At 38.8% G+C, this 24,572-nt stretch overlaps 1 protein-coding gene and 2 long non-coding RNA genes across 3 annotated transcripts; 1 reads left to right on the forward strand and 2 right to left on the reverse strand.

Moving 5' to 3' along the window:
* Positions 1–5,598: 5,598 nt before the first annotated feature.
* On the forward strand, positions 5,599–7,448 carry LOC144031890 (uncharacterized). Its single transcript, XR_013287626.1, has 2 exons — positions 5,599–5,826; positions 6,710–7,448. It is a non-coding gene; the product is annotated as an uncharacterized LOC144031890 (long non-coding RNA).
* A 313-nt stretch (positions 7,449–7,761) lies between these two features.
* On the reverse strand, positions 7,762–9,369 carry LOC144031937 (uncharacterized). The gene is made up of 2 exons (XR_013287640.1): positions 9,048–9,369; positions 7,762–7,939 (listed from the first exon to the last, which is right to left on the reverse strand). It is a non-coding gene; the product is annotated as an uncharacterized LOC144031937 (long non-coding RNA).
* Positions 9,370–11,220: 1,851 nt separating this feature from the next.
* atp1b3a (ATPase Na+/K+ transporting subunit beta 3a) lies at positions 11,221–23,633 on the reverse strand. Its single transcript, XM_077538443.1, has 7 exons — positions 23,205–23,633; positions 21,038–21,166; positions 20,747–20,845; positions 18,812–19,002; positions 17,394–17,444; positions 16,821–16,907; positions 11,221–14,874 (listed from the first exon to the last, which is right to left on the reverse strand). The coding sequence occupies exons 1-7, from the start codon at positions 23,314–23,316 to the stop codon at positions 14,707–14,709; spliced, it is 837 nt and encodes a 278-aa protein (XP_077394569.1). The 5' UTR covers positions 23,317–23,633; the 3' UTR covers positions 11,221–14,706.
* Between the last annotated feature and the right edge of the window lie 939 nt (positions 23,634–24,572).

The following is a 24,572-nucleotide window of genomic DNA, read 5'->3' on the forward strand; positions in this document are numbered from 1 at the left end:
ATTGGATCGTCACGGGAGTTATTCTTTTTGGCTCGCGCGCAGTACCAACGCCGGCCCGAGACATACAAGTGCACCGAGAGGACTCGATAGCCATGGGAAATACCGAGATGTACGGCACCGGCATCTGCTAACTGTCTCCATTTGTATGTTGTCACTCGTTGCGCGCGCGCGCGCCGTGTCGCGAGCACGGAAACACGGAAGTAGCTTGAATGGTGATGCTACTGAAATGTAAACAAAACAAGTAGAGCACGGCGCAGAACTCTTGCTATTGTTATGAAAATCATAAAGCCTCACTCGCAACCGATACGGTCGTTTAGCTCCCCTTGACGAACGATGGTTCGGTCGAATCGTGTTTTTGTTCCACCCCTACTGAAAACGTAACTTGTCTGACGTCACTCCCCCTGGCGAGAGGGCGGAGACGACCTCATCCCATAATGCTTCACGGACCAGTTGAGGATGGAAATAAATTATTTTTTTTTACCACTTTTATGGTCCATAATGCACACTTTTTTTGTTGTGTTGTGTGCCTGTTGGTTAATAAAACTAGTAGTAAAAGTATCATCACTTTTGTTTTGAATGTGCAGACCATTCATGACCAGACCATGGCTGAATTCAGTGTGGTGATCAATGACTTCTGCCTCATCTTCGTAGTTAGCAGTAGTTGTTTGTGGCTGTTACAACAGTGAGATAGTTTGAACGCATTGATTCTCTGGACAGTAACTTTAATCAGACTACTTTGTAGAATAAAGTAACGTGTTAGACTATTAGTTACTTTCGAAAGCAACTTTTTTTTTGAGTAACGCGTTACTAAGTAACGCGTTACCGGCAACACTGGCTGTAGGTGTTAATTTTTGTTCGCCAAGGTATACATTTTGGTGATGTAGCCTACCTACCATGTAGGGTTCATAATTGACCCTGGTCCCTTCAGCTTCTTTATTTTGGCAGCCTTGGCAGGGTTGTCATTAGTAGTGTTAATTTTAGCCGCCATTTTTAAATTTAGTCTCAGTTTTAGTCCAATTTCAATCACGCTTGTTAGTTTTTATCATAGTTATTCAACATCATCCCGTTTTTATTTAGTCAATTTTTAGTCAACTATAAATCTATCATTTTAGTCTTTTAGTCCAAGAAAACATAATTTTATTCGTCTAGATTTAGTCAACAAAAACTGTCAACATTTTAGTCTCGTTTTAGTCAGGACAATCATTTAACCACTGTTTTTTTTTTTTTTGTCAGCAGATGATGGTGAACATTTCGGATCTAAAACTATTTCACATACAATTTTCTATTATAATTTTCTCTCATCTTTTTGATGAAAAACAACTTGATACACAATTACAGTACAGTATATTAACAAGTGGCTACTGTAGCGCCATGTTATGAGCTAGTAAATTATCTAGCATTAGCTAGTGGTCAGATTAACATTATTGTTGGAACATAGCTGTTAGATTAATGTTGCATTATAACTATAATGTACTTTTTTTTTAAGGAACACAAGACTTGTGAAAAACTGTGAAATGGTTAATTTCAACTCTTCCCTGAAAAAATTGCCAATTTATGTTGAGCAATAATGATTTTATAGCACTTTTTAGGAATATTTTTGCATTAAGTACTGTATCGGGCATTTTTGTACAGTCACGTGATCATTGTGACGTATCGCGTGCGTAAAATACACCTTGAATTACATGACTGCCAGTGGCAACATAGAACGAGGAAGGAAATATTGAAGTGTAGAGTGAAAGATTTCTTCAAATTTAAATGTAAAGAATTAAATAAACTTAAAAATGAAAAGTATGTAACTAGTACATAAATATATTGATCTAACTCAAAATAAAAATAGGACTATTGATGAAGATAATATGTTAGAGATAAAATCACAAATAGATTATTTGAATAATGAACTGTTCTATAATATACATAAGCAAGCTAATACCGATGATAGAGGGAATACAACATATATTATTAATATGATGAAGAAACGGCAACAAAGTAAATTTATTCACTCAATAAAGAATAAAAATGGTAATTTAGTATACACTGAAGAAGAGAAACGTTTCGCAATAAGGGAATTGTGCACAGATTCCTATAAGGCAATAAATTGTGTGCCTGAAGCAACGCAAACCTTTTTAAAAAAAACATTCCTGTAAATAAGAATGTGGATTTCTCTTCTCTACTTGGTGAGATCCATAAAGATGAAGTGATCCAGGCTATAAAACAACTAAATACTGATAAAAGCCCGGGCCCTGATGGCCTCCCCTCGGAATTCTATCAATTGTTTGTGGATGATTTTGTAGACTTATTTACCAGTATGGTAAATGAGGGTTTAGAGAGAGGATGTTTGGGCGATACTTTATATGAAGGCGTAATGTGCTTGTTATACAAAAAAGGAGACGAAACAGATGTGAATAACTATAGACACCTGACCATAATGAATATTGATTATAAAATATTAGCCAAAATAATAACGAATAGATTAAATGATATACTTGATAAAATAATAGAAAAAGAACAGACGTGCCGTTAAAGGACGTGTTATGTGGGATAACCTCTCCATTTTAAGGGAAATCATTCATAAACCAATATCTGAGAAAGGCTTTTATATAGTAGGCCTAGACCAGAGAAAAGCTTTTGATTATATATCGAGAGATTATCTCTGGACAGTCATGGAACATTATGGTTTCCCTCGAGATTTTGTCAATATGGTTAGGTGCCTATATGTTAAATCGCATGTAAAAATAAATGTCAATGGGTTTTTAACAGACGGTTTTGATGTGGAGAGGGGCGTGAAGCAGGGCTGCCCCCTGAGTGCTGCCCTATATGTTTTAGCAATGAGTCCTTTGATTAATAATATTAACTCTGACAGCCGTATTACCGGTATATATGTGGGACATGCTCATAGAGTTGTAGCAACTGCGTACGCTGATGATATTACTGTTATCGTTAAAGATAATCATGAGATGGATATTTTAACGGCTCATTTAAATTTATATGAAACTGCATCAGGGGCCATGTTTAACCATGCTAAATCCGAAGGTGTTTGGGTTGGAAACGAAAGTGGAAAAAAAAAAGCATTAATATTCAAATTAAACAAGAAATAAATATTCTGGGCCTAATTATTTGTAATGAGAATTGTAGTGAAAGAAATTGGCAGGATAAACTTGGAGTAATTAAAGAAGAAGCTCAGAAATGGGAAAATAAAAATATAACCTATAAATTAAGAATACATATAATTAAAACATATATAATGTCTAAAGTTTTGTTCCTTGCTAATATCTTTCCTCCGGATCACAAAACAATTATCAAAAAGAATAAGATCTGCGTGAACTTGGTATGGGGAACAACACGCGAAGTTACAAAAAGGGAGCTCCTGTTTAAAGGAAGGAACTTTGGAGGTCTTGGTGCGGTGGAATTAGGCTGCAGACTCCAAATTGCCTTTGTAAAGAATATGTATCTAGCTATATCCAGGAAAGCTCCGTGGATCGGTGATTTATCGCTTTGGAAAAAAAGAATAGGAAGAGCCAGACAGGGCCCTACATATAAATTAGTTTTCGGAGATTTGGTTTCCCAGTATGAACACCTGAAATTGGATTGGAATGGTCTAACATGTAAAATGATTTTTCAAAAAATAAATGATGTACGATATGGTGGGGAGGTAAAGTTTAAACTATTAGACAGGAATCAATGTACGGAAGTTATCCGCATTTTAAATAAAAAAAATACTATCATTCCAGAAGGGATGAAAGACACAAGATGGTTGATAGCTGTAGGTAGGCCCCCGAATCGCGCAATTGTATCGTGGTCATGCTTTGTTAAGACAAAAAAATGTCCTATGAGTAATTGCTCAGAGGATGAAACACAGCAACATTTATTGATTGATTGTCATAGAGCTCAGCAAGTCTGGGCATTGATGAAAGATATTGGACTTAAAATAGATGTTAATTATATCACTATTATGTATGGCTTGATAGAAAATAACATACCTTCTAAAGATAAAGAACTATTTCAAATTATTATAACTGTTGTCTGTGCAAAATTGTGGAAAACCAGGTGTGTTATGAGTATGAAGAATATAATTGATAGAAACACCGTGTTTAGACAAATTGTCTGTTTTTTAAGGAAAGAACGAAATAAGGACAAAAAGAAGCTTTTCCCCTGGCATATTTTACAGTTGTAAAATGTTTCGGACGTTTTGAATTTTGTGTTTTAATTGATCGTGTACCTTGTGTGTAAATAATGTTTTGTACTTGGTGTTTTGAAACTTTTGGTAAATGATGTGAAACTGAATAAAGTTTTGTAAAAATCGCAACATAGAACTCAACGAGGAATTATCGCATCCCACGTCTTACATCAAAGGTGGAATGGGGAACCGCACGAATGCTATGTTGACTTCAAAATAGGCTTTAGACTTCAGCAGCTCAAGACAGAAGGAGGTCAAAAAGAAGCTCGCTCATTGACGAGCCATGCGAATAGTGCTTCTTTTGTTCTTGTTTATCTCCTGAAAAACAACATGCTGAGTAAACACAGCTGTTATGGAACTTGCAAAAACCACTCCAGACGCAGCACTCGCTATAGCTACAGATTTGAAAGGGGGGGGGGGGGGATCACATGACAGTGTCACAGTGACAGATTAGCAGACAAGATTTTACAAAATCATATTTTTTTTGTCTCGTTTTTGTTCCTGAACAAAAATGTCCATAGATTTTAGTCCAGTTTTTATTAAGTGAAGTACATTTTTGTCTCGTCTTCATTAGTTGACAAAAATGCCTACTCATTTAGTCCCAGTTATTGTTTATTAATGAGGGTTTTAGTCTAGTCTAATTTTAGTTCGGTGAAAAATATGTGTTGACAAAATAATTTTTGTTTATTTTTCGTTAAAGAAATTAACAGTCATTAGCATATTTTTCTTCTTTTATTTGAGTTGACCAGGTGCATGTGATACTAATTGATATGAATGACGTAACTGCAACTATAAACTGGTCAGGTGTGGTCATGCAAGGAATTATTTGTATAGTGGTGGCCAATTCTAGTCAAGACAGAACCCTTTGTAAGCAAATATGGGTACGTATTTTCCTACAAATGGTATAAATCCAACGGTTCCCAATATGTACCCTGCTTTAAGGGTCCATGAGAGTGCTGCCCCAGTAACAAGCCAAGTTACCACCTATTTTCTGACTATTTTAACAATGTAATGTCTATGGCGTTAGATTTGTGCCACAATTCCGTGCGTAACAAAATGTGTTTCGTACGTACAAAATGTTTCGTAGGTACCAAAAATGTGTTTCGTACGTACAAAATGTGTTTCGTACGTACCAAAAATGTGTTTCGTACGTACAAAATGTGTTTCGTGCGTACAAAACAGTCCTCGCGCACGCTTGCTACGTCTCTCCTCAACACGTACGAAACTTTGATTTACGCTTGCGATGTAAGGGTCGAGGCGTAATATTTGTGCCACAATTCTTAACCAATCAGGAGTCGGACAGGAGAGCAAATCCTGATTGGCTGTTTAATATCCAATCAGGCAGAACTTTGACAACGTGTCGTCACGCCGCGTTGCATCATGGGCGCTTCTTCGATTTAAAAAAAATAAAATAAATTAACAAGCACTCGGTCCTTTCCTGTTTGAATTTTTGTCTGTATTTCTGCTGACTTTTATTTACTTAATAGAAGTTTTGTTATGTTACGGGATGAATCAGCCCCTAACTGCTTTCCTGCTTAGCGGAAGAAGGAGGGAAAACAAGTTTTAGCGCTCATGGTGATGTTGGATGACGGCATAAAATAGAAGAAAAAAAAAAGAGAAGAGGCTAACCTGCTACTTACGTTTTCATTATGGTAAGTTACAAAATACTGTACTTTATTTAAGTCAGTAAATCCTATAGTTTTGTCCTCTTTTGATCGTGCTACTATCATTACTGTCACGATGAGGGGTTGGAGGCAGGACCCAAATGCAGGGGGCAACAAAAACAGGGCAAGGCAGGGATGCAAGTAAAAAAGGGGATTTAATTAACAAAAAATGTAAACCAGGGACTATGGAAAAAATTAACAAGATCAAAAACAAACACAAGGCATGGAGAACAGGAACAGGCACAATGACTCCACAAGAACTGAACGGAAAACAGGTGACTAAATACACACAGGCTAATTGACAATGACTAGACACAGCTGGGCAAGACACAAGTGGCAAGGGAAGCTGATTGGTGGATACACTGGGAAGGGAAGAAACACTCAGGTGGACATGGTTAGACATAACGGGACAAGGGAAGAGACAAGGAACACATGACAAACAACCAAAAACACCAAAAGAAAACAAAATCCCACCCCCACAAAACCAAAACATGACACAATCTTAAACAATGCATGCCATCATGAGTGGCGGTGTATAAGAAGTAGAAAAGAAAATGTTAGACCATCCAATTTTCTTTAGTAATTAGTGCCTGGTACCACTAAAGGTATATCGTGAATAATAGAAAACATTGAATACATAAGAGCACTGTGTTTGGCAGTCCAATGCCATAGTTATTGACGTAAGAATTGAATTCATTTTGGTTACAAGACAACCATACACCATGACTAGCAGCTGTTGAAATAAACATGTTTGCCCAAAATAATTGTTTTACTAATGTGAGAAACATGGTTGATCTTGTCATTTTTCCATAACAACAGATAGACAATTAAAAATCTGAGCGCTAACCTTGGGTTTTGTTTTTATTACCAGGCAACAAAGATGACAAAGGACCCAGAATGCACCTGATGACATCACAACAGAAGTGTCAAAAACACCACGAGAAGCAGAAGATGAAGAAGTGGAGTGGAAAAAATATTGATATCGCGCTATTGGCCCATGCAATATGCATATAACAGACATGCAATAAGTTTCATATGGAATTGTTTGCTTTTATCTGAATTTGACCAGTCAGCCACTTGCTAAAATGTGCACCACCATCCACTAGTTGAACATTATTGAAGTCATTACAATTAAATAACTCTGAATACATTTTACTGCATGAGAAATATAATTTGTTCATTAGATAATAAAATCATCATCAGTCATTTCTTTAGATCCATATTAAATATTGCAATATCTATTGCTATATTCAGCAAAATCGCGTATTGCATGATTTTCCAATTTTGTGCAGCCCTAATTCCTGACGTTTTTGAGCCAGCTGATGAGACCAATTTGACTTAGTCATTAAAATGTCTGTAGGAAGAGTCAGAACGTGAAGCTTGAGCTTGACAGCAGAGAAATCAAGAGCTCCTGAAGAATGACAACATTAACATTGGACTATCATAATTTGAAGTTCGAATAGTTGTAATGGCCTGTTTTGCAGCATACCAAATCAAACATTTTTAAAATATTTTTTCTCCTGTAAGTTGTCGACACTTTTACTGAACTTATTTAAATGTGTCTTGCAAACAGTATCATTGACAATTAGAAAAATAAAAAGTGTCACACACACTGTATTCGGAACAACCTCTAAACAATAACCAAAATACTATTGCAGGTACAGTGCCAATGCAGTACATGACACATTTATGGTTTCAAGATTAAAGTGCAGAAGTGCACACACTGCACTTTTGCCCATCATTGACCAAGAAGACCTCAGAGTACTGTACTCACGATGATGTATTGAGAATGCAAGACCCAAGAGGTTCCACAGATGAAAATATATTACACATTGTATTTGTAATTGACACTTAATGATGCATTATCGATCAACAAACAGCAAACTGTACATTTTGTTTTTAAATCAAATGCATCGTCCTCAGTTACAGTGCATCTTTGCAGTTTTTATTTCAAGTTTTACACACAGTAGGCATGGTAGACTGCTATTGTGGAGCCATCCATCGCCGTCCCATCCATCTCAGCTGTACTCTCTATCCTTAGACATCGTATTGATGACTGTGACCCGGATATAGAAACGATGCGCAATCTGGATTGGTTTACCTGGTAAATTGGAAACAAACAAAAGCTCAAGGTTATTAATTGTAAAACGCGAAACAATCATATCCATCCATCTTCATGTAGTTATGGGAAAACAATGTGACCATCCATGTTTCTACAGTTTCTTGTTCATGTTAAATGTCTAGTACAACTAAGGGTAACCACTTCATAACCTCTGCAGCTATAATATGATGCTCTTTTGAGGGAGAACAGTCAGAAGACCTTTGCAGTAATCAAGTCTACTGGAAATAAAAGCATGAGTCAGGTTCTTCTGGTATGGAGCATGCAACCCTTCGGTCGAAGTCTTTTAGGTGGTAAAAGGCTGCTTTAGTGATTTGTTTGAGATGGCATTTATGTGCACAAGTATACAGGTAATGACAACAAAATTAACTCGTGAATTGAATTCAAGAGCTGATATCTCGTAATTTTCCACGATTTTCTAATCAATATCACTAACGTACTCATTCACTGCCTTTGACAAGTATACTTGTCATTTGTATTTTTTAGAGCGGTGCTAAATGGGGGCGAATCTGATTATGCTCCACTGTAAATATCAAACTTGGAAACAACTTTACTGATGCCCAACCACCGGTAGATGACATCATTGCCCCATTTTATACGAAATAAACACAGTTTCAGAGTCCATGGGAGAAATGGCTGTATTTTGGCAAACTTACATTTTTCTACTGTCAATTATAAAAGAACGGGACGGGACAAAAAGTAGGGAGTCCATTCGGTTATTTGGTAGATTCGGTTTATATATAATTATTGAATGTAATATCACGTGAGTATTGAAAATTTTAATATTTTCTAAAATGACTGGCAGTGAATGAGTTAAAAATCAGTAACTATGGCATTGTGTTAACAGTGCTTTTGGACATTCCATGTTTTTTTCTGTCTGTTAGTTACACGATATACATTTGGTGGCACTAGGCACTAAAAATACATAAGAAAATAAAGAAAGGGGGTGGCGATTTTTTTTTTCTTCATCATAACTATGCACATCCATTGCCAATGTCGTGTATGTAACTATTACATACAATTTTGATTGTCTTGGAAGCCTGTGTGTGATAGTGGCCAAGTTAAAAGATGATACTTTTATGCTACTTACCGTTATGAAAATGTTGAAAGTAGTCTTCGATTCGGAAGTTAGCGTCCCCCCCAACGGTCATCCAACGGTCCCATGAGGGCTAAAACTTGTCTTCCGCTAAGCAGGAAAGCAGTTGGGAGCTGCTTCACCCCGTAATATAACAAAACTTTTGTTAAGTAAATAAAAGTCAGCAGAAATGCAGATAAAATACAAACAGGAAAGCACCGAGTGCTAGTAAACAAAACAAAAAGTGTATCCACCAATCAGCTTCCCTTGCCACTTGTGTCTTGCCCAGCTGTGTCTAGTCATTGTCAATTAGCCTGTGTGTATTTAGTCACCTGTTTTCCGTTCAGTTCTTGTGGAGTCATTGTGCCTGTTCCTGTTCTCCATGCCTTGTGTTTGTTTTTGATCTTGTTAATTTTTTCCATAGTCCCTGGTTTACATTTTTTGTTAATTAAATCCCCTTTTTTACTTGCATCCCTGCCTTGCCCTGTTTTTGTTGCCCCCTGCATTTGGGTCCTGCCTCCAACCCCTCATCGTGACAGTAATGATAGGAGCACGATCAAAAGAGGACAAAACTATAGGATTTACTGACTTAAATAAAGTACAGTATTTTGTAACTTACCATAATGAAAACGTAAGTAGCAGGTTAGCCTCTTCTCTTTTTTTTTTCTTCTATTTTATGCCGTCATCCAACATCACCATGAGCGCTAAAACTTGTTTTCCCTCCTTCTTCTGCTAAGCAGGAAAGCAGTTAGGGGCTGATTCATCCCGTAACATAAAACTTCTATTAAGTAAATAAAAGTCAGCAGAAATACAGACAAAAATTCAAACAGGAAAGGACCGAGTGCTTGTTAAAAAAAAATTTTTTTAAATCGAAGAAGCGCCCATGATGCAACGCGGCGTGACGACACGTTGTCAAAGTTCTGCCTGATTGGATATTAAACAGCCAATCAGGATTTGCTCTCCTGTCCGACTCCTGATTGGTTAAGAATTGTGGCAAAAATATTACGCCTCGACCCTTGCATCGCAAGCGTAAATCAAAGTTTCGTACGTGTTGAGGAGAGACGTAGCAAGCGTGCGCGAGGACTGTTTTGTACGCACGAAACACATTTTGTACGTACGAAACACATTTTTGGTACGTACGAAACACATTTTGTTACGCACGGAATTGTGGCACAAATCTAACGCCATAAATGTGTAGGATGTACACCAATCTGTTTTCAAATAGGCTATAAGGAGTAAAACTTTGTCAGAAAAATAAATACTCAAAGTACAGCAAAAAAAAAATCGAAGCACGGCAACAACATTTGCACGTCGATGCGTAGCACCGCTGAAATATATGTGGCAATATTTGCACTGCAGGAACTTACTCATGAAGTGGGCATGAAAGGAAATCATAAATCAGTTTGGCCTTTAGCGACCTCATGTGGCAACAATCATATTAGTCATTTCTATTCGTGTGTCACTGTCACACCTGTGTATTCATTTGAGGCTTCGTTCATTTCTTCTTTCCTCCCTTCTCCCCTCTGAACTTAATTTCTTCTGTCCTCCTTTTTCTGCCATCCGTTTGTCCTTCACTTCTTTGGTCCTTCATTCTTTTCTTTTTTCCAACTTGTACTTTATTCCCGCTTTCCTATACGTACAATACATCCTTCCTTCGTTTCCATCTTTCTGTCCTTCCTTCATTCCATTCATACCATCTTTTGCTTCATTACTTCATCCATCCCTCTTCTCTTCCTTTCATACCATCATTGTTACTTACACTCCTTCAAGAATATCACATATGATGCAGTACAGTGTGGCCAAGTTTGGTCCTCGAGAGCCCCTATCCAGCCTGTTTTCCCATGTCTCCCTCCTTCAGCGCAGCTGAATCGAATGATCAGCTCACCAGCAAGTTTTGCAGAAGCCTGATAACAATCCTGATCATGAATCTGGTGTGTTAGTGGAGAGAAACATGGAAAACGGGCTGGTTAGCGGCTCTCGAGGACCGAACTTGTCCACCCCTGGTGTAGAAGTTCACCTGCCTTCCTTGTGTACAGGCAGTGTGAGAGTTGGTGTGGATGTGAATGGTTGCCTTTGCCTGTCTCTATATTGTTCAGCACCACGTATGCACCAACCCAGCTCTCCCCCAAGGTCAGCTGGGATTGTCACACAAAAAAAGGAGAGGCCAGTCTTTTTTTTCTTTTTTTTTTCTTCAAAATGACTTTTATTCCACAATTTATTTCATCAGGTCTTAAGGCACCCTGAGAAGATGTTACAAGTTGTTCTTTCAAATGTGGGTTCCTTTAGAGACTGTGTAAACATAGCTTTGAATAAGATCATTTCCTGTAAATCTTTGCTTAAATTATTTCTTTACAGTCCACAGACATTGTGTTTTGTGACAAAAATACAGTGTGAATTAAGTAAATATGGTTGATAGTGTTTACAGTATATATATATACATTGAGTAAGAGTAATAGACTGGCAGACAATCAGATCAACGGGCTGAAGAAGAGTTAAAACTGACAAACAATCTTTGAGACCCGGATAGATATACAGATCACGTAGAGATATACAGTACATAATTACAGTGAATGCTCAACTTGTTTTCCCCCCGTTTCGTTTCTTTCACCGCGCCTCTCTGACGTTCAAGCAATTTACAGTGTACTTTGTGTGTGTGCGTGTTTGTCTCCTCAGCTTTAATCTGTGGAAAGCCGTTTGCGCATACTCCATATCCATCTTAACATGCATGTACTAGTACACACGTTCTCTTTACTAGTGCAACACACTAGTAGAGTGGTTCTCAACTGCGGTCCTCAAGTACCCCTATCCAGCCTGTTTTCCATGTCTCCCACAGCCAATACAGGTGTTTCAAATGATCAGCTAATCAGAAAGCTCTGCATGAAGCCTGATAATGATCATCAGGTGTGTTGGCTGAGGGAGACATAGAAAACAGGCTAGATAGGGGTACTCGAGGACGGGTTTGAGAACCAGTGCACTAGTAGAAGGACTAGTAATCTTTTTTTTTTTACCACTACTAGTGCCACTTTTGGCTTACTAGTCCACAATTAACATTTCAATTAAACTACTGTGTTGTACTAGCGATACTAATAGACCCAACTGGTAGCCTCCTGTAACCTGTTAGTAGCACCAAAATGTCCGATGGCAGTTTTCATCTCACTAATAACATGCAGGTTAGTTGTCCAACTAGTGTGCAGAAATGTCATACTGCAGTGGGGGGGGGAAAAAACCACTACTAGTGTCAATTTATTCCTACTAGCATGCGCCTTAGCCTTAGCTTAGCTAACGAGTGAGAGGCCGAACAGCCTGCTAGTACATTAGTACATGGGCCTTCACCTGGATATCAAGAATATGGAATAAATGCTCAACTGGCTTTTCATAGCATCAATATGCAGCATCCAACCTCCTCTCCCTTTGTGAGGAGGAGGAGGAGAGACAGAGCGAGACAGTTTATCTAATCCTGAAAGGCTCACCCACATGTCGGCTATTGCAATGGCGAGGTGACCGCACAGGAAGACACACAGACAGACAGACAGACAGACATGCAGACAGACAAGACAGACAGCACGAGACTAGGTTGCGGCAACACGGGCCACAACACAAAGATCTATCATTCCCTAAATATGATAAGGTTCACTATGTATATATATGTAGAAAGGGGATTTTGTCCATATACATAAGAATACAGTAGCTATATTATATTGATTATCAACATGTGGAACCTTTGTGGTGTGATATGTGACACCTGCAAAAAAATAAAAAGAGCTGGAAATGAGTTACTGGACTTCCTCACCATCTCACAACAATATAAGAGTCCTCCAATCATATCTCATGACCATGTTTGATGCTGTTGTTTGTGTCGTGTATGGTTATGTGGCATGAAAACAGGACTGCTCTCTTCCTGGAATAAAGGAAAGTCTACACCACAGGTGTCAAACTCAAAGTTGGTCTACTTCATGTTTCTTGCAAGATGATTGTTTCATTTTGGTAGAAACTGCACCAACGTTGTAATTTATGTATTTATTTTTTTCAATTTTTACAAGCAAACAAAATCTCTGTGATATTGGGCTTTTGGGTGAAATTTCAGGATGAACCTAAAATGCTGTAGAAATATTACAGGTGACCATTATTTTTCCCAGGACTTTATTGTGGAGAAAGAAATACTGGTCCCGTTTGAGAATATTTCAAATAAATACTTTTCATATTGTTCTCCATAATACAATTTTTAGTGCTGGTAATTGGAATGTGAATAATCTAACTATTCTAAAGTGCTGCAATTGACTGTTGAAGGTATGGAAGCACACTAACACAAGCTATACTAGAAGGTTTTCCATGACAACGTCCATTTTTGTGCTTTTCCAAAATCTCTGTTGCTACCTGCCTATGGCACTATAAGCTCAGTGGCCACTAGGGGTGTAAAAAAAAAAAAAAAAAAAGATTCGGCAATAAATCGCGATACTACAGCTCGCAATTCTCGAATCGATTCAATAGGCAGCCGAATCTATTTTTAAACATCCATTTTTGATGGGAAAATATGCAACAAAATGTCTTACTTAGGGTTTGGATTCACACCTTAAGCATGGAAGAATGTTATATTAATGGAGCATTAAGCCTTAATATTTTATTTCAATGCTGTTCAAACATGAAACAGATTACATGTTTGTTAAATACAGTGGCTCACAGTTATAAGACTGAAGTTTCAGATAAATCAATAATACCTTTTCATACAAATCTTACAGTGTACATTCACAAGTTTACTCAATAGTATTTTCTAAATTTGAGTAAAAAAATCACAACAATTGATTTACAAATTCGTATCGGGATGAATTGGTATCGAATCGAATCGTGACCTATGAATCGTGATACGAATCGAATCGTCAGGCACTAGCCAATTGACACCCCTAGTGGCCACTTTCCTCTGGCAACATTCCATCTTAACTCTTGATCCAAATCGAGTTTTGCTGTTCAGTTTCTCTAGAGAAAACAGCAAGTTGTACAAAAAGCACTGAAAGACTAAACGGCTATAAGTGCATTTAAAAGTTTACAGAAGGTCAAATTATGATAAAGGTTGTGTATTTTTGTTCATCACGAAATTTTACCCAAAATCAGAGTATCCCCAACTTTTTATGAGCAATCTATATACAATAAAATAAAATGCTTGGCCAGTTGCGTATATGTAATCATTTGATGTGAAAATACATTTTTATGGACTTTCACAGCCATGTCTCTCTGAGTGAAACAACTACGATGTAGCCCGCGACACAAATGAGTTTGACACCCCTGATCTACACAAAACGAAAAAGTTGCATCAGCAATAACACGACAGCTCCGAATGGCTTGCTTGCATTGGCTATTAGTCAGCTAATCACATGGAAATGAAACCAAAACAGGGGAAGGGCAGGGATGACTTGTGCAACAAGGATGGATGGGGAGCGCAGCCTGTGTCTTGTTCTCTTGGGATCTTTTGTGGAGGTCAGCAAGGAATCTTGAAGGAAAGAAGGGTCATTAATGTCATCAACGCAACATTCGTAATCGGCTCTCCTACGACGGGCCAAACTAAATAGGCCTCATCCCGAATGCTGTCTTGAGAGGGATTTGACACTTCCTTCCTTAGCAAATGTGGGCAGCCTCTGCACCGGGTGGGGGGGTTCCTTTTGACCGGCAATTTCCCTCCTTTTTACTCCATCACCTTGATCCTGAAAGTCACGCGACCCAGGAACTTATCCCTCTCGTCGTTATTGCGCAGGTTAGAGCCCTCGACCCGGCACTCCACCGACAGCTCCTTGTTGTAGTCCTCCTTGGTGAGCAGCAGCTTGACGGCAACCAGGGGCTGAACATAATTGACCTGTCATATACGACAGACACCACAGAAATGGTGGATTAGTGGTTGGAAGAAGTAGCCAAGTACAGTACAAATATGTTCACTGGGTGGAGAGAGAGAGAGAGAGAGAGAGAGAGAGAGAGAGAGAGAGAGAGAGAGAGAGAGAGAGAGAGAGAGAGAGAGAGAGAGAGAGAGAGAGAGAGAGAGAGAGAGAGAGAGAGAGAGAGAAGAGAGAGACTACGAGTATGAGCGAAAGAATGAGTGCAATAAGACAAAATGAAAGAGCGAGAATGACAATAAGTAAGAGAATAAGAGTGAATGAGACGAGAGAGAATGCGAGAATGAGAGCGAGAGTGAGAGAGACTACGAGAATGAGAGTGAGAATAAGAGAAAATGAAAGAGCAAGAATGACAATGAGAAAGAGAATAAGAGTGAATGAGACGAGAGAGCGAATGAGAAAAAGTGAATGAAAGAGACTATTGGAATGAGAGAGACTATGAGAGAGAGAGGGAGAGAGAGAGAATGAATGTGAGAGAATGAGAGGGACTGTGGAAGTGAGAATAAGACAGAGAATGAGAAAAAGAGAATGAGAGAAAAAGAGAGAGAGCGATGAGAAAGTGAGAAGAAGAGAGCTAGAGTGAGAGCGAGAATGAGACAGAGAATGACAGAAAAAGAGAATGGGGGGGGGAGAGAGAGAGAGAGAGAGAGAGAGAGAGAGAGAGAGAGAGAGAGAGAATGAGAGGGAGAGTGAAAGAGAGAGAGAGACTACGAGTATGAGAGAAAGAATGAGGGAATGGGAGTGAATGAGAGAATGAGAAAGCGAATGAGAGTGAGAGATCAGAGGGAGGTGAGTGAGAGAGAGAGAAGAGAATGAGAGCGAATAAGAAAAAAGAGAATGGGAGAAAACTAGAATGAGAGTAAGACTGAGAAAGACAGAAAGAGAGAGAGAGAAAATATGAGTGATAATGAGACAGAATACGAGAAAAGATAGCGAATGAGAGAATGAGAGCGAGATAGATTAAGAGAGATTAAGAAAGAATGACAGAGAATGAGAAAAAGAATGAGAGAGAGATAGTGAGAGAGCACAGTGGGCGTATAAATAATGGACTATTTTGCTACAACAAATGGTTTTGTGAATTCATTGACATAAAACAAACATCAAAGATTTATTGAGTAGTAGTATGTGACCCCTACGCAGACGGCGACTCTGTTGCCGGGCTGGTAAAGGAGCTTCATTCAACTTGATAGATGTGAGAAACGTCAGCGAGCCAATCAGGTCGTGCCCGATTGAAAAATACTGACATCTATGTTCAATCACAAGCCCAAATGTAGCCACTGTGATTTAGCTGCCCTGTCCCCTGACGGAACGTGGCCGCTGATAAAATAGTGCCAAGTAGCATTAGCAAGTTGGTGCAATGCCCATTGACATTGTTACTAAGGAAGTCACCGAGTCACAATAATTGAATACTACACTCTGTACAAACAAATACATTAAAGAGGCTTAACACAGTCAGGTGTTGTAATGACAACAGAGCACGATAGGAAAGCCTCCTTGATTACTCCTTGTTGCCAGTTGCTGTGTGACAGTCATAAAGTTAGCACCAAGGAAGTGTTGTAAATAGTTTTCAAAATAAGAGCACTGACAGGAAGTGCAGTGCGTAACAGAAATCGCTTATCCCATGTTATGTACATGTGGCTACTGCTCCCTTTTTTTGTACTTTTGCCTATTTTAACTATTTATGTTCTCATACTTGTTCAAATAAACACTGATTGCGATCTTGTAAGCACATTCAATTGTCATTGTGATACAAGATGAACATTGTTGGATGGAATGGGAAGCTGTTTTGGATTGATACACTAATGAGTGTAAAATTGCGCATCTTGATGAAAACTATGTAGTAAAGTGTGAGCCAGTGTGAGTTGGATGATCTGCTATGATTTGATGATCCCAACCTGAGCAAAACACTCACATGGGCTTTCTTGCCATAGTAAGGGAAATACATCTTGTCAATGCGTCCCTTTCTGGGGAAGTACTGCATCTGTACAGGGTTGTCTTTCTGCAGAGGAGAATACATGTCAACATGCACGCCTTACACAAACTCCCATTCAACAAAACATTAAGCGATGGTTGTTAGTGTGGAATTTGTCATGAAGTGGAAAGCATGGTATGCTTTGTTGTCATTTGCTATTTGCAGCGTACATTATGGCTTGAAAATGGCACAGGGGTGGGTTCTGGAGCCATTGGGACTTTGCTACACAGTCATTCTTATTCTCAATACTAAACACTGGCCTAATATTCCCGCCCCGATGCTTGACATACCGTCTTACCCTAAAGTCGCCACTGACAGCATGCAGAAGAAAGTCATTAAGAAACAAAACAACAGACAGACAGAAAGGAGGGGGGAAATGAAATCAAGATCAACAAAACAAAGTGTTCACACTGTTCTGCTCATCACAGCTTTCTTTTTTTTTATGAGAGAAATGAAAAAGACAAAAACAAAATACACATACAAGCATGTCTATTTGGGAGGGGAAAAGTTTACTTTGACGGTGCAGTTGACGTAAGGGTCCCCGAGAGGCTTCAGGCCAATGATCTACAAGGTGAGCAGAGAAATCAAGTCAAATTAAAGCACACATAATTCTGGCCTAAACTTTGTCTTTACATATCTTTATCATCTCAATTCATGATATTGCATTCATTTATTCTCTTCATCTTGGCTGCACTGCTCCTAGTGTGTGGACGTAGATTTCAAATTTGTCATCTAGTTGGCTCACAATATTTGATCAATTTGTCAGACCAAAACTGTTCGACAAGCCCAGGGGTCTGCAACCTGTATAATATTACATGTATTAATATTGTTTAAATTAATGAATGATTAAATTAAAAAATGAATATTATTCAAAAAAAATGTCAGTGTCCAAATTTGAATGTTGTCAAAAAAAAAGAGATGAAAGGTAGATGAAAAAGTTTAAAAATTACCTAAAAATTTCCAAAAAGTGACAATAAAATGTAAAAAAAAAAAAAAAAAAGGAAGAAGAAAAGCAAAAGTTACAATAAAATGTCCATTAAATTGCAAAAAATGTCAGAATTAAATAAATTTTTAAAAAAAGCAGAAAAGAAAACATTCAAAAAGGAACCATAAAATGTCCAAAAACAAAAGAAGAAAGGCAGAAAATTAGCAGAAAATGTCTTTGGAATTACCAAAAAAAAGTTAGAAAATTGATAAAATAAATAAAGAAATAAATAAAACATTAAAAAAGTAACTAAAATGTCCAAAAACAAAAAATGAAATCTCAAAAATTACCATAAAATGTTCACAAAATTGTCAGAAAATTTATAGCAAAAAGGCAGAAAAAAAGGAGAAAAAAATAGCTATAAAATGTCCAAAAAGGGATTAAAAAAATTACAATGTCGAAAATATTGCCAAAAATGTCAGAAATTTGACAGAAATTCAGAAGTCTATAAATGTACGACATATGACATATAAAATATTACACACAGACACACACACACAAAAAAAAAATCAAAAACAGAAGATGAAAGGTAGAAGAAAATGAATGTCTACGGATTGGATGCTGCATATTATATTATTCTGTTAAGGTGCAGCTCAAATTAGCTGGTGGGCCTTCAATACTTATTAACACTAGCAGACTATTTTGTTCATCACAATGTTAAAATATTTTGCGGCTCCAGACAGATTTTTTATTTATGTATTTGGTCTAAAACGGCTCTTTTGACAGTAAAGGTTGCTGACCCCTGGACTAGCCAAACATGCTTGTGGCAAACTGCATACATGAATACATTTAATAATGAGCATCTCTGGTGAGTATGATGTATTTTATTTACATTCATCAATGATTTTATCATGTTACTGTTCTGAACTGAAGTAATAAAGACCAAATGCAAGGCCTGTTACTGTATGAGTCATCACATTTTTACAAGGGGTCATAGTTTGGTCACCCTGTTGAGTTTGAGGAGCACGCATGGTCTTCCCTCAGAGTAACCAAAGTTGGTGTCGGACAGGCCGGAGCAGAGACTCAGGTAGCCTCTCTTGAAGCGACACACTTTCTTTTCCGGTTCCTCGTCCTGCACGAAATGCTCCCCTTCAGGGCATTCCAGATTCTTCTCCTGTTCGGTGTCATTGTAACCCTCTGAAAAGAGTTGGTGGCCACAGGTCAGCGAGCAATAACCAGTGGTGCAATAGTAAACCCTCACCTATTCTTCAACTCACTGAACTTTTGCACTTATATTACTACTGTCCTGCTGAAACTTTGAATGTCCAAATATGGTCAATTTCAGATTATTTTTTTTTCCCCACACATTGGTTGCTCTGCCCAGTTGGTTTGTTTGTCTGCTTGAGAACAAATCTATCAAATCACGTTAACTGTTGGAGAAGTGTTGGCAATATCATGTATAATACAAATTTGTAAATTCTGATGTTTGGGATCTCAAGCAAGATGTTTTTTTTTCTTTTTGTAATTTCCTGTGTGCAATTACAGTAAAGTTTAATCTCATGTGATATAATTCACCTAATTGTGTGTGTTTCTAGTCAACCTATGCTCAGATAAGCTCTGAAAAACTCACATGTGCATGTTATGTGGTCTTTTTTCAGATAAGATAAAATAGCCTTTGTTAGGGAATTAAAAAAAAAAAAAAAGATTTTAACAGATGACCTCTGAGTTATGGGACCAGCATGATTCTGCTGACCCACTATGCCATCGGTGTCCAAAATACGGCCCGCGGGCCATTTGCGGCCCGCCGTCCATTTTTCAGTGGCCCGCGACATATGCTAAAAATGGCATTTGACTCAGTTCAAATAAAATAGACAAAACAAAAATGTTTGGAGATGGTCAAAGTAAGAAGGGAGGGTATCAAAAAACAGGTGCCATTAAAGGTTATTTTAGTTAACTAAAACTAATGAAAAGACTAAAACTAAAATTCAAAAAACAATATTGTTACCGAAATAAAATAAAAACGTAAATGCTTTTTAAAAAACAAAAACTAACTGAAACTACATTTTATGTTTACAAAATTAACTAAAACTAACTATAATTATAGCAAACATGTCCTTCATTTTAATCTTTGGTAATTAATTTAATACATGAGTCTTTGGGGATGATTTTAAATGTGATTTTTAGTAGATTTAGTTTGATATAAACCGGAATAAAGTATGTCACACAGAAGTGACATCATCTAGCAGCAGCCAATAGAGAAGCACCTTCAGATGACGTTGCACCCATGGTGTTTTTTAAATATTGTGCACAAATAATACACAAAAAACTAATACTAATACTGAAACTAACAAATTAAACTAAAACTAAGCATTTTTTTAAAGTACTAAACTAATAAAAACTAACAGAACCCCCCTGAAAACTAACAAAACCTAACTAAAATGAAAAATTCCAAAACTATAATAATAACCCTACTGCCATATTACAAATTTATATACTGTAGCATTTTTTTAAATATGCAAAAGCACAAATAAATTATTTGTACAAATTTTAGGACTAAACCCAATTTCTCTTCATAACATTATGTGGCCCTTGCGTCCTTCTGATTTTCCGAATGTGGCCCTCAAATGAAAAAGTTTGGACACCCCTGCACTATGCTGTCCTGTATGTAATGCTCTAAGGTGCCACAAGATGCCGCCAAAGGCTTGACTAAGGAAATCAAAGACCTATGCACTTGTATGTATCCATCCATCCCTCTATCTATCTATCCATCTGTCTATCCGTCCATCCGTCTGTCTGTCAATAGCAGCATTTTGCATTAATCATTACCCAAGAATTAGCTCTTGGTTTCAAAAAGGTTGGTGACCCCCTACGCTTTACCTAAATATCAATTCCGCCTTGACAAGAATATGAATTAAAATGATGAATCCGTTACGACTCTTACTTTGCAGGAAGGTCTCCAGGTTTGCCACGTATGGTGCATAATTGAGGGGCTCGGATTTGCTGAAAGTGATGTCCAGGGAATTTGGAAGGACAACCAAACCTGAGGGAACGAAGGAAGGAAGAGAGTTTAAATCAACTGGCAAACAGGTCGATCTATAATTCCGTACAACCAAATCTACATTGGAGTACGTTCACTGCGACGGCATCTTAAGTATGAATAATGTATGGGGGCGTCCTGGCAATTAGTTGAAAGGTTTACCGTAGTGCACGTGAGGACGCAAGAGACACTAACCTGGGAACGGAACGCGGTCTCTGTACCTGGGCACGTGCTCATCCAGAGTGAGCAGCATCACCCACATGGTCAAGGCGAACATACCGGCCAGGAAGCAGTAGAACACCAAGTAGAACAACAAGATGAGGGCTGCAAATTGTAACCAACACAAAAGACAAACAATATGGAGAATTCATTAGCTGCCACAAACACACAAAAACTACTTTCCTTGTCTCTTCTTTGAATGCTCCATCCCTGTGAGGCAACCATTTTGGATCAAAAGAGGAAATGCTGGCGACTGTTCATGAATACAGGAGCCGGCTTTCATCTTTAGGGACAAAACTGCAGAACTCGGCACATAATGTCTGCGTTTCTCCGTTGCAGGAAAAAAAACAAAAAACAAAACCAAAACACAAAATGTTTCATCACACTGCAAAAATTGACTAAAGAACAATAAGTACTGTAATGAAATTAAGAATATACCTCGAGATATGAGTTAAATTTGTTCTGTGACCACGCTTGTAGCCCAAAACACTTGTATCTCAAATTATCTTTCCACATTAAAATTATTTAACCAGCCTTCCCCCCAAAAAAACCTTGATATACAAGTGACTTGAGTATTTCGAGATGCCAGTTGCTTTCACTAACGAGAACAAACTTGAGATACCAGCGCTGTATTCTGGCAGTGAACTCAGCTCGACACACGTTGAGTTGTTTGGCAAATAGTGAAAATTAGGGATAGATGAGTACTGATGTCATGGTATCGGTATCGGACTGAAACTGGACTTAATTTTAGGTATCAGATACGCATGGCGGCTGCTGATACCAGCCACTGCTGCTTAAGGCAAAGAACATCTGACATTGAGAAGTCTTTCTCGGCAGTAGTTGGCGCTATAGAGGCTGCATGCTATTTCTTGCCACTCCCAGTTGAAGTTTCCTGTCAAATTTAACATTACGCAAATAGAATTGTATTTAAGACAACCACTTAGCTAGCCTTTCAGTGTGGTAATTTAATGCTAACACTAAATAGCTTCTGTGTTGTGGTGCAAAAACCCTTTAACGCTAAATAGATTGAAGACAAATGGTGCAGCAACTGGCTCAATTATTTATCCTCTGCATGGATAAGCTAATATTAGTGCCATATTGATGGCATTATACACTGCCCCCAAAGGGCCAAGGTGTTCAGTTTGACGGAGTCATACAATTTTTGAGTGGGGTGGAACGGATTAATGACACTTCCATTCATTTCAATGGAAAAAGATTATTTGAGATGTCATAAAAAAAATTTTTTTTTAATAATCAATGTGTATCTCAAGGCACCGCCATATTTCCTGATGTACTCATTGACAGGTCAGAACACTCATTTATATTTTTAGGGGAAAAATGCTTGAAGGAACTGAAAGGCTCTTGCACAAAAACTGCCTGGTGAAAATACATATCTTGGCAACCTATACACTGCAATAACTGAGATTAGAAAGTAGAAAACAAGGAACGAGCAATGTGTACTTATTTGAAATAAAATTAGCAAATAGAACAGGATAATGAATTCCATCCGACAGTGCACCCGGCCCTTGATATAAAGTGAGGGGGACCCCCGAATGCACCCCCCTTTTCCATCATTCTTCCCCGGCAGTATCCCACAATGCTTAGTGCACGAATCTGGTTGGTGGGGTGGCAAAAGAGAAGAAAAAGAGGAGAGGGAATCCCATTTGACCTTGACAGGCATGCTAATGTGGGCGGCCATGCAACTGCAATGGAGCATCCCACTGCACAGCAGCACAAGGGGGGTGGGGGGGTTGCATGACGGCCCCCACTGCAGCCTATAGGAGCTGGATGCTGTGTTACTACCTCTACCCCTGACCATCATTACATAAAAGCATCATATAGGTGCAGCAGTGATATTGATGTAGGCTACTGAGGCCCACAACTTGTCACATTATGTTCTCATTCGTGCACAGGAAAGAAACAGGTTGAATGAAAACCCTGATTTCATGACTCATTCCTGCATCCTCGCATGTATAGATATGCACATCATCTTGGTGCAGGCTGCTGCTTTGCACCTTGTGTAGGCCTGTGATGGTCCCTCAACCCCCTCCCCGTTTTTTTTTAAGAGGCCCACATAATGCTGCATAAACACGTGTCAAATTCAGAAATTAATCCAGTAAGATAGCAAGGGGGTTGTTCTTACCCCAGCTGCCGGCCGTGCGCCCCAGAACCTCTCCGGTCCTCGGGTTGTAGAAGGAATCCTTCCAGCTGGACTCGTCCGCCTTGTTGGCCGTTTTATCCTCCGTGCTCGCCATGGTGGGATTCTCTCAAATAGGTGGGAGAGAAGTAGAAGTCCGAAAATAATAATTAAAAAAAAAAAAAAAAAAAAGAATCCCACAAATGTGGTGGTTTAGTTTGCCCCGTCGGTGCGAGAAAAAAAAATGCACAAAAGCGCACAGCGGGTGATGTAATGAGGCGAAGAAGCCGGCGAGTGGTCGGATCAATGGTTGGGAAGGAGTGGGCGGTGTAGAAAGAGGGAGAGCAGGCAAGGAAGGACGGGAGGACGGAAGGCTCTGGTTCTGAAACATAAAAAAAAAATCGAGAGTAAAAAAAAAAAAAAAACAAGTGACGTCGACAAATGCCCCTCGGTGGCAGCTGATGTGGAGGAAGGATGCGCATTGGTTGCCGACGCATGAGACGCGCACCAATTACAAATTTGGGACGCGCTATCTTGCTTTCTTATCACTTTATGCTCCATCCGCGGTTTATGCTTGTTCATCTACTTCCCACAGTTATTACTGCACAATGTGTTTAAAGGAAAGGATGTGGTTTCGTGTGTGTTTTCTTCCCTCTCTCGCTCTCTCCACCGTCAGTGATGGCTTGCAGCGCACATTCCGGCATGTAGGCAATGCTCAGCCGGCATGTTTCTTGTTGGATGCTATTCGTGGCTGACTGAGCATATAGATGGATATTGGGGGCATTTGCCAAGCCTTGTTGCTATGGCAAAGGAACAATATGCTTAAGCCCTGAGAGAAAGAATGAGGGACACAACTAGGCTATTTGATTGAATGAACTGTAAAGGAAGGATAGCTTGTTGAAACTGGTGATGGTCAGTGTCAGTTGCATGGTCGGAGAACAATACTTTTTTTTTAACTTGTGGATCGTCTTTTTCAGCCATCTACACGCATCTCTTCAATTGAACATTAGCATGTCTAGACCAGTGAATTTGGCACCAGGGATATTATTCTCTAACACAATTATGCTGCTTTTCCATTAGCCCCACACGGCACGCTACCACACCACACCACACCGCACCCGTCGCTTTTCCATTACAACTGGAGCATGGCAGGAAGGGGGCGGGAACATTTGAACTGTCTAAGCCAAGCTTGCGTTCCCCAGTGCGTGCGGATCTTTCATAACATTTCACAAGTGGCAAGTCGCGCCAATATTGAAGCATATTTACAATTTAATATGGACCACCATTGATGAAATATTGCATTTCACGACCGGCTCGCAAAGCTATTTCTGAATGGAGAGCTTTGCCGCTAGAGCTCTCGTTCAAGTGAATGGT

Source organism: Festucalex cinctus, chromosome 1 (assembly GCF_051991245.1).
Source record: "Festucalex cinctus isolate MCC-2025b chromosome 1, RoL_Fcin_1.0, whole genome shotgun sequence".
In the NCBI taxonomy this organism is placed as follows: Eukaryota; Metazoa; Chordata; class Actinopteri; order Syngnathiformes; family Syngnathidae; genus Festucalex; species Festucalex cinctus.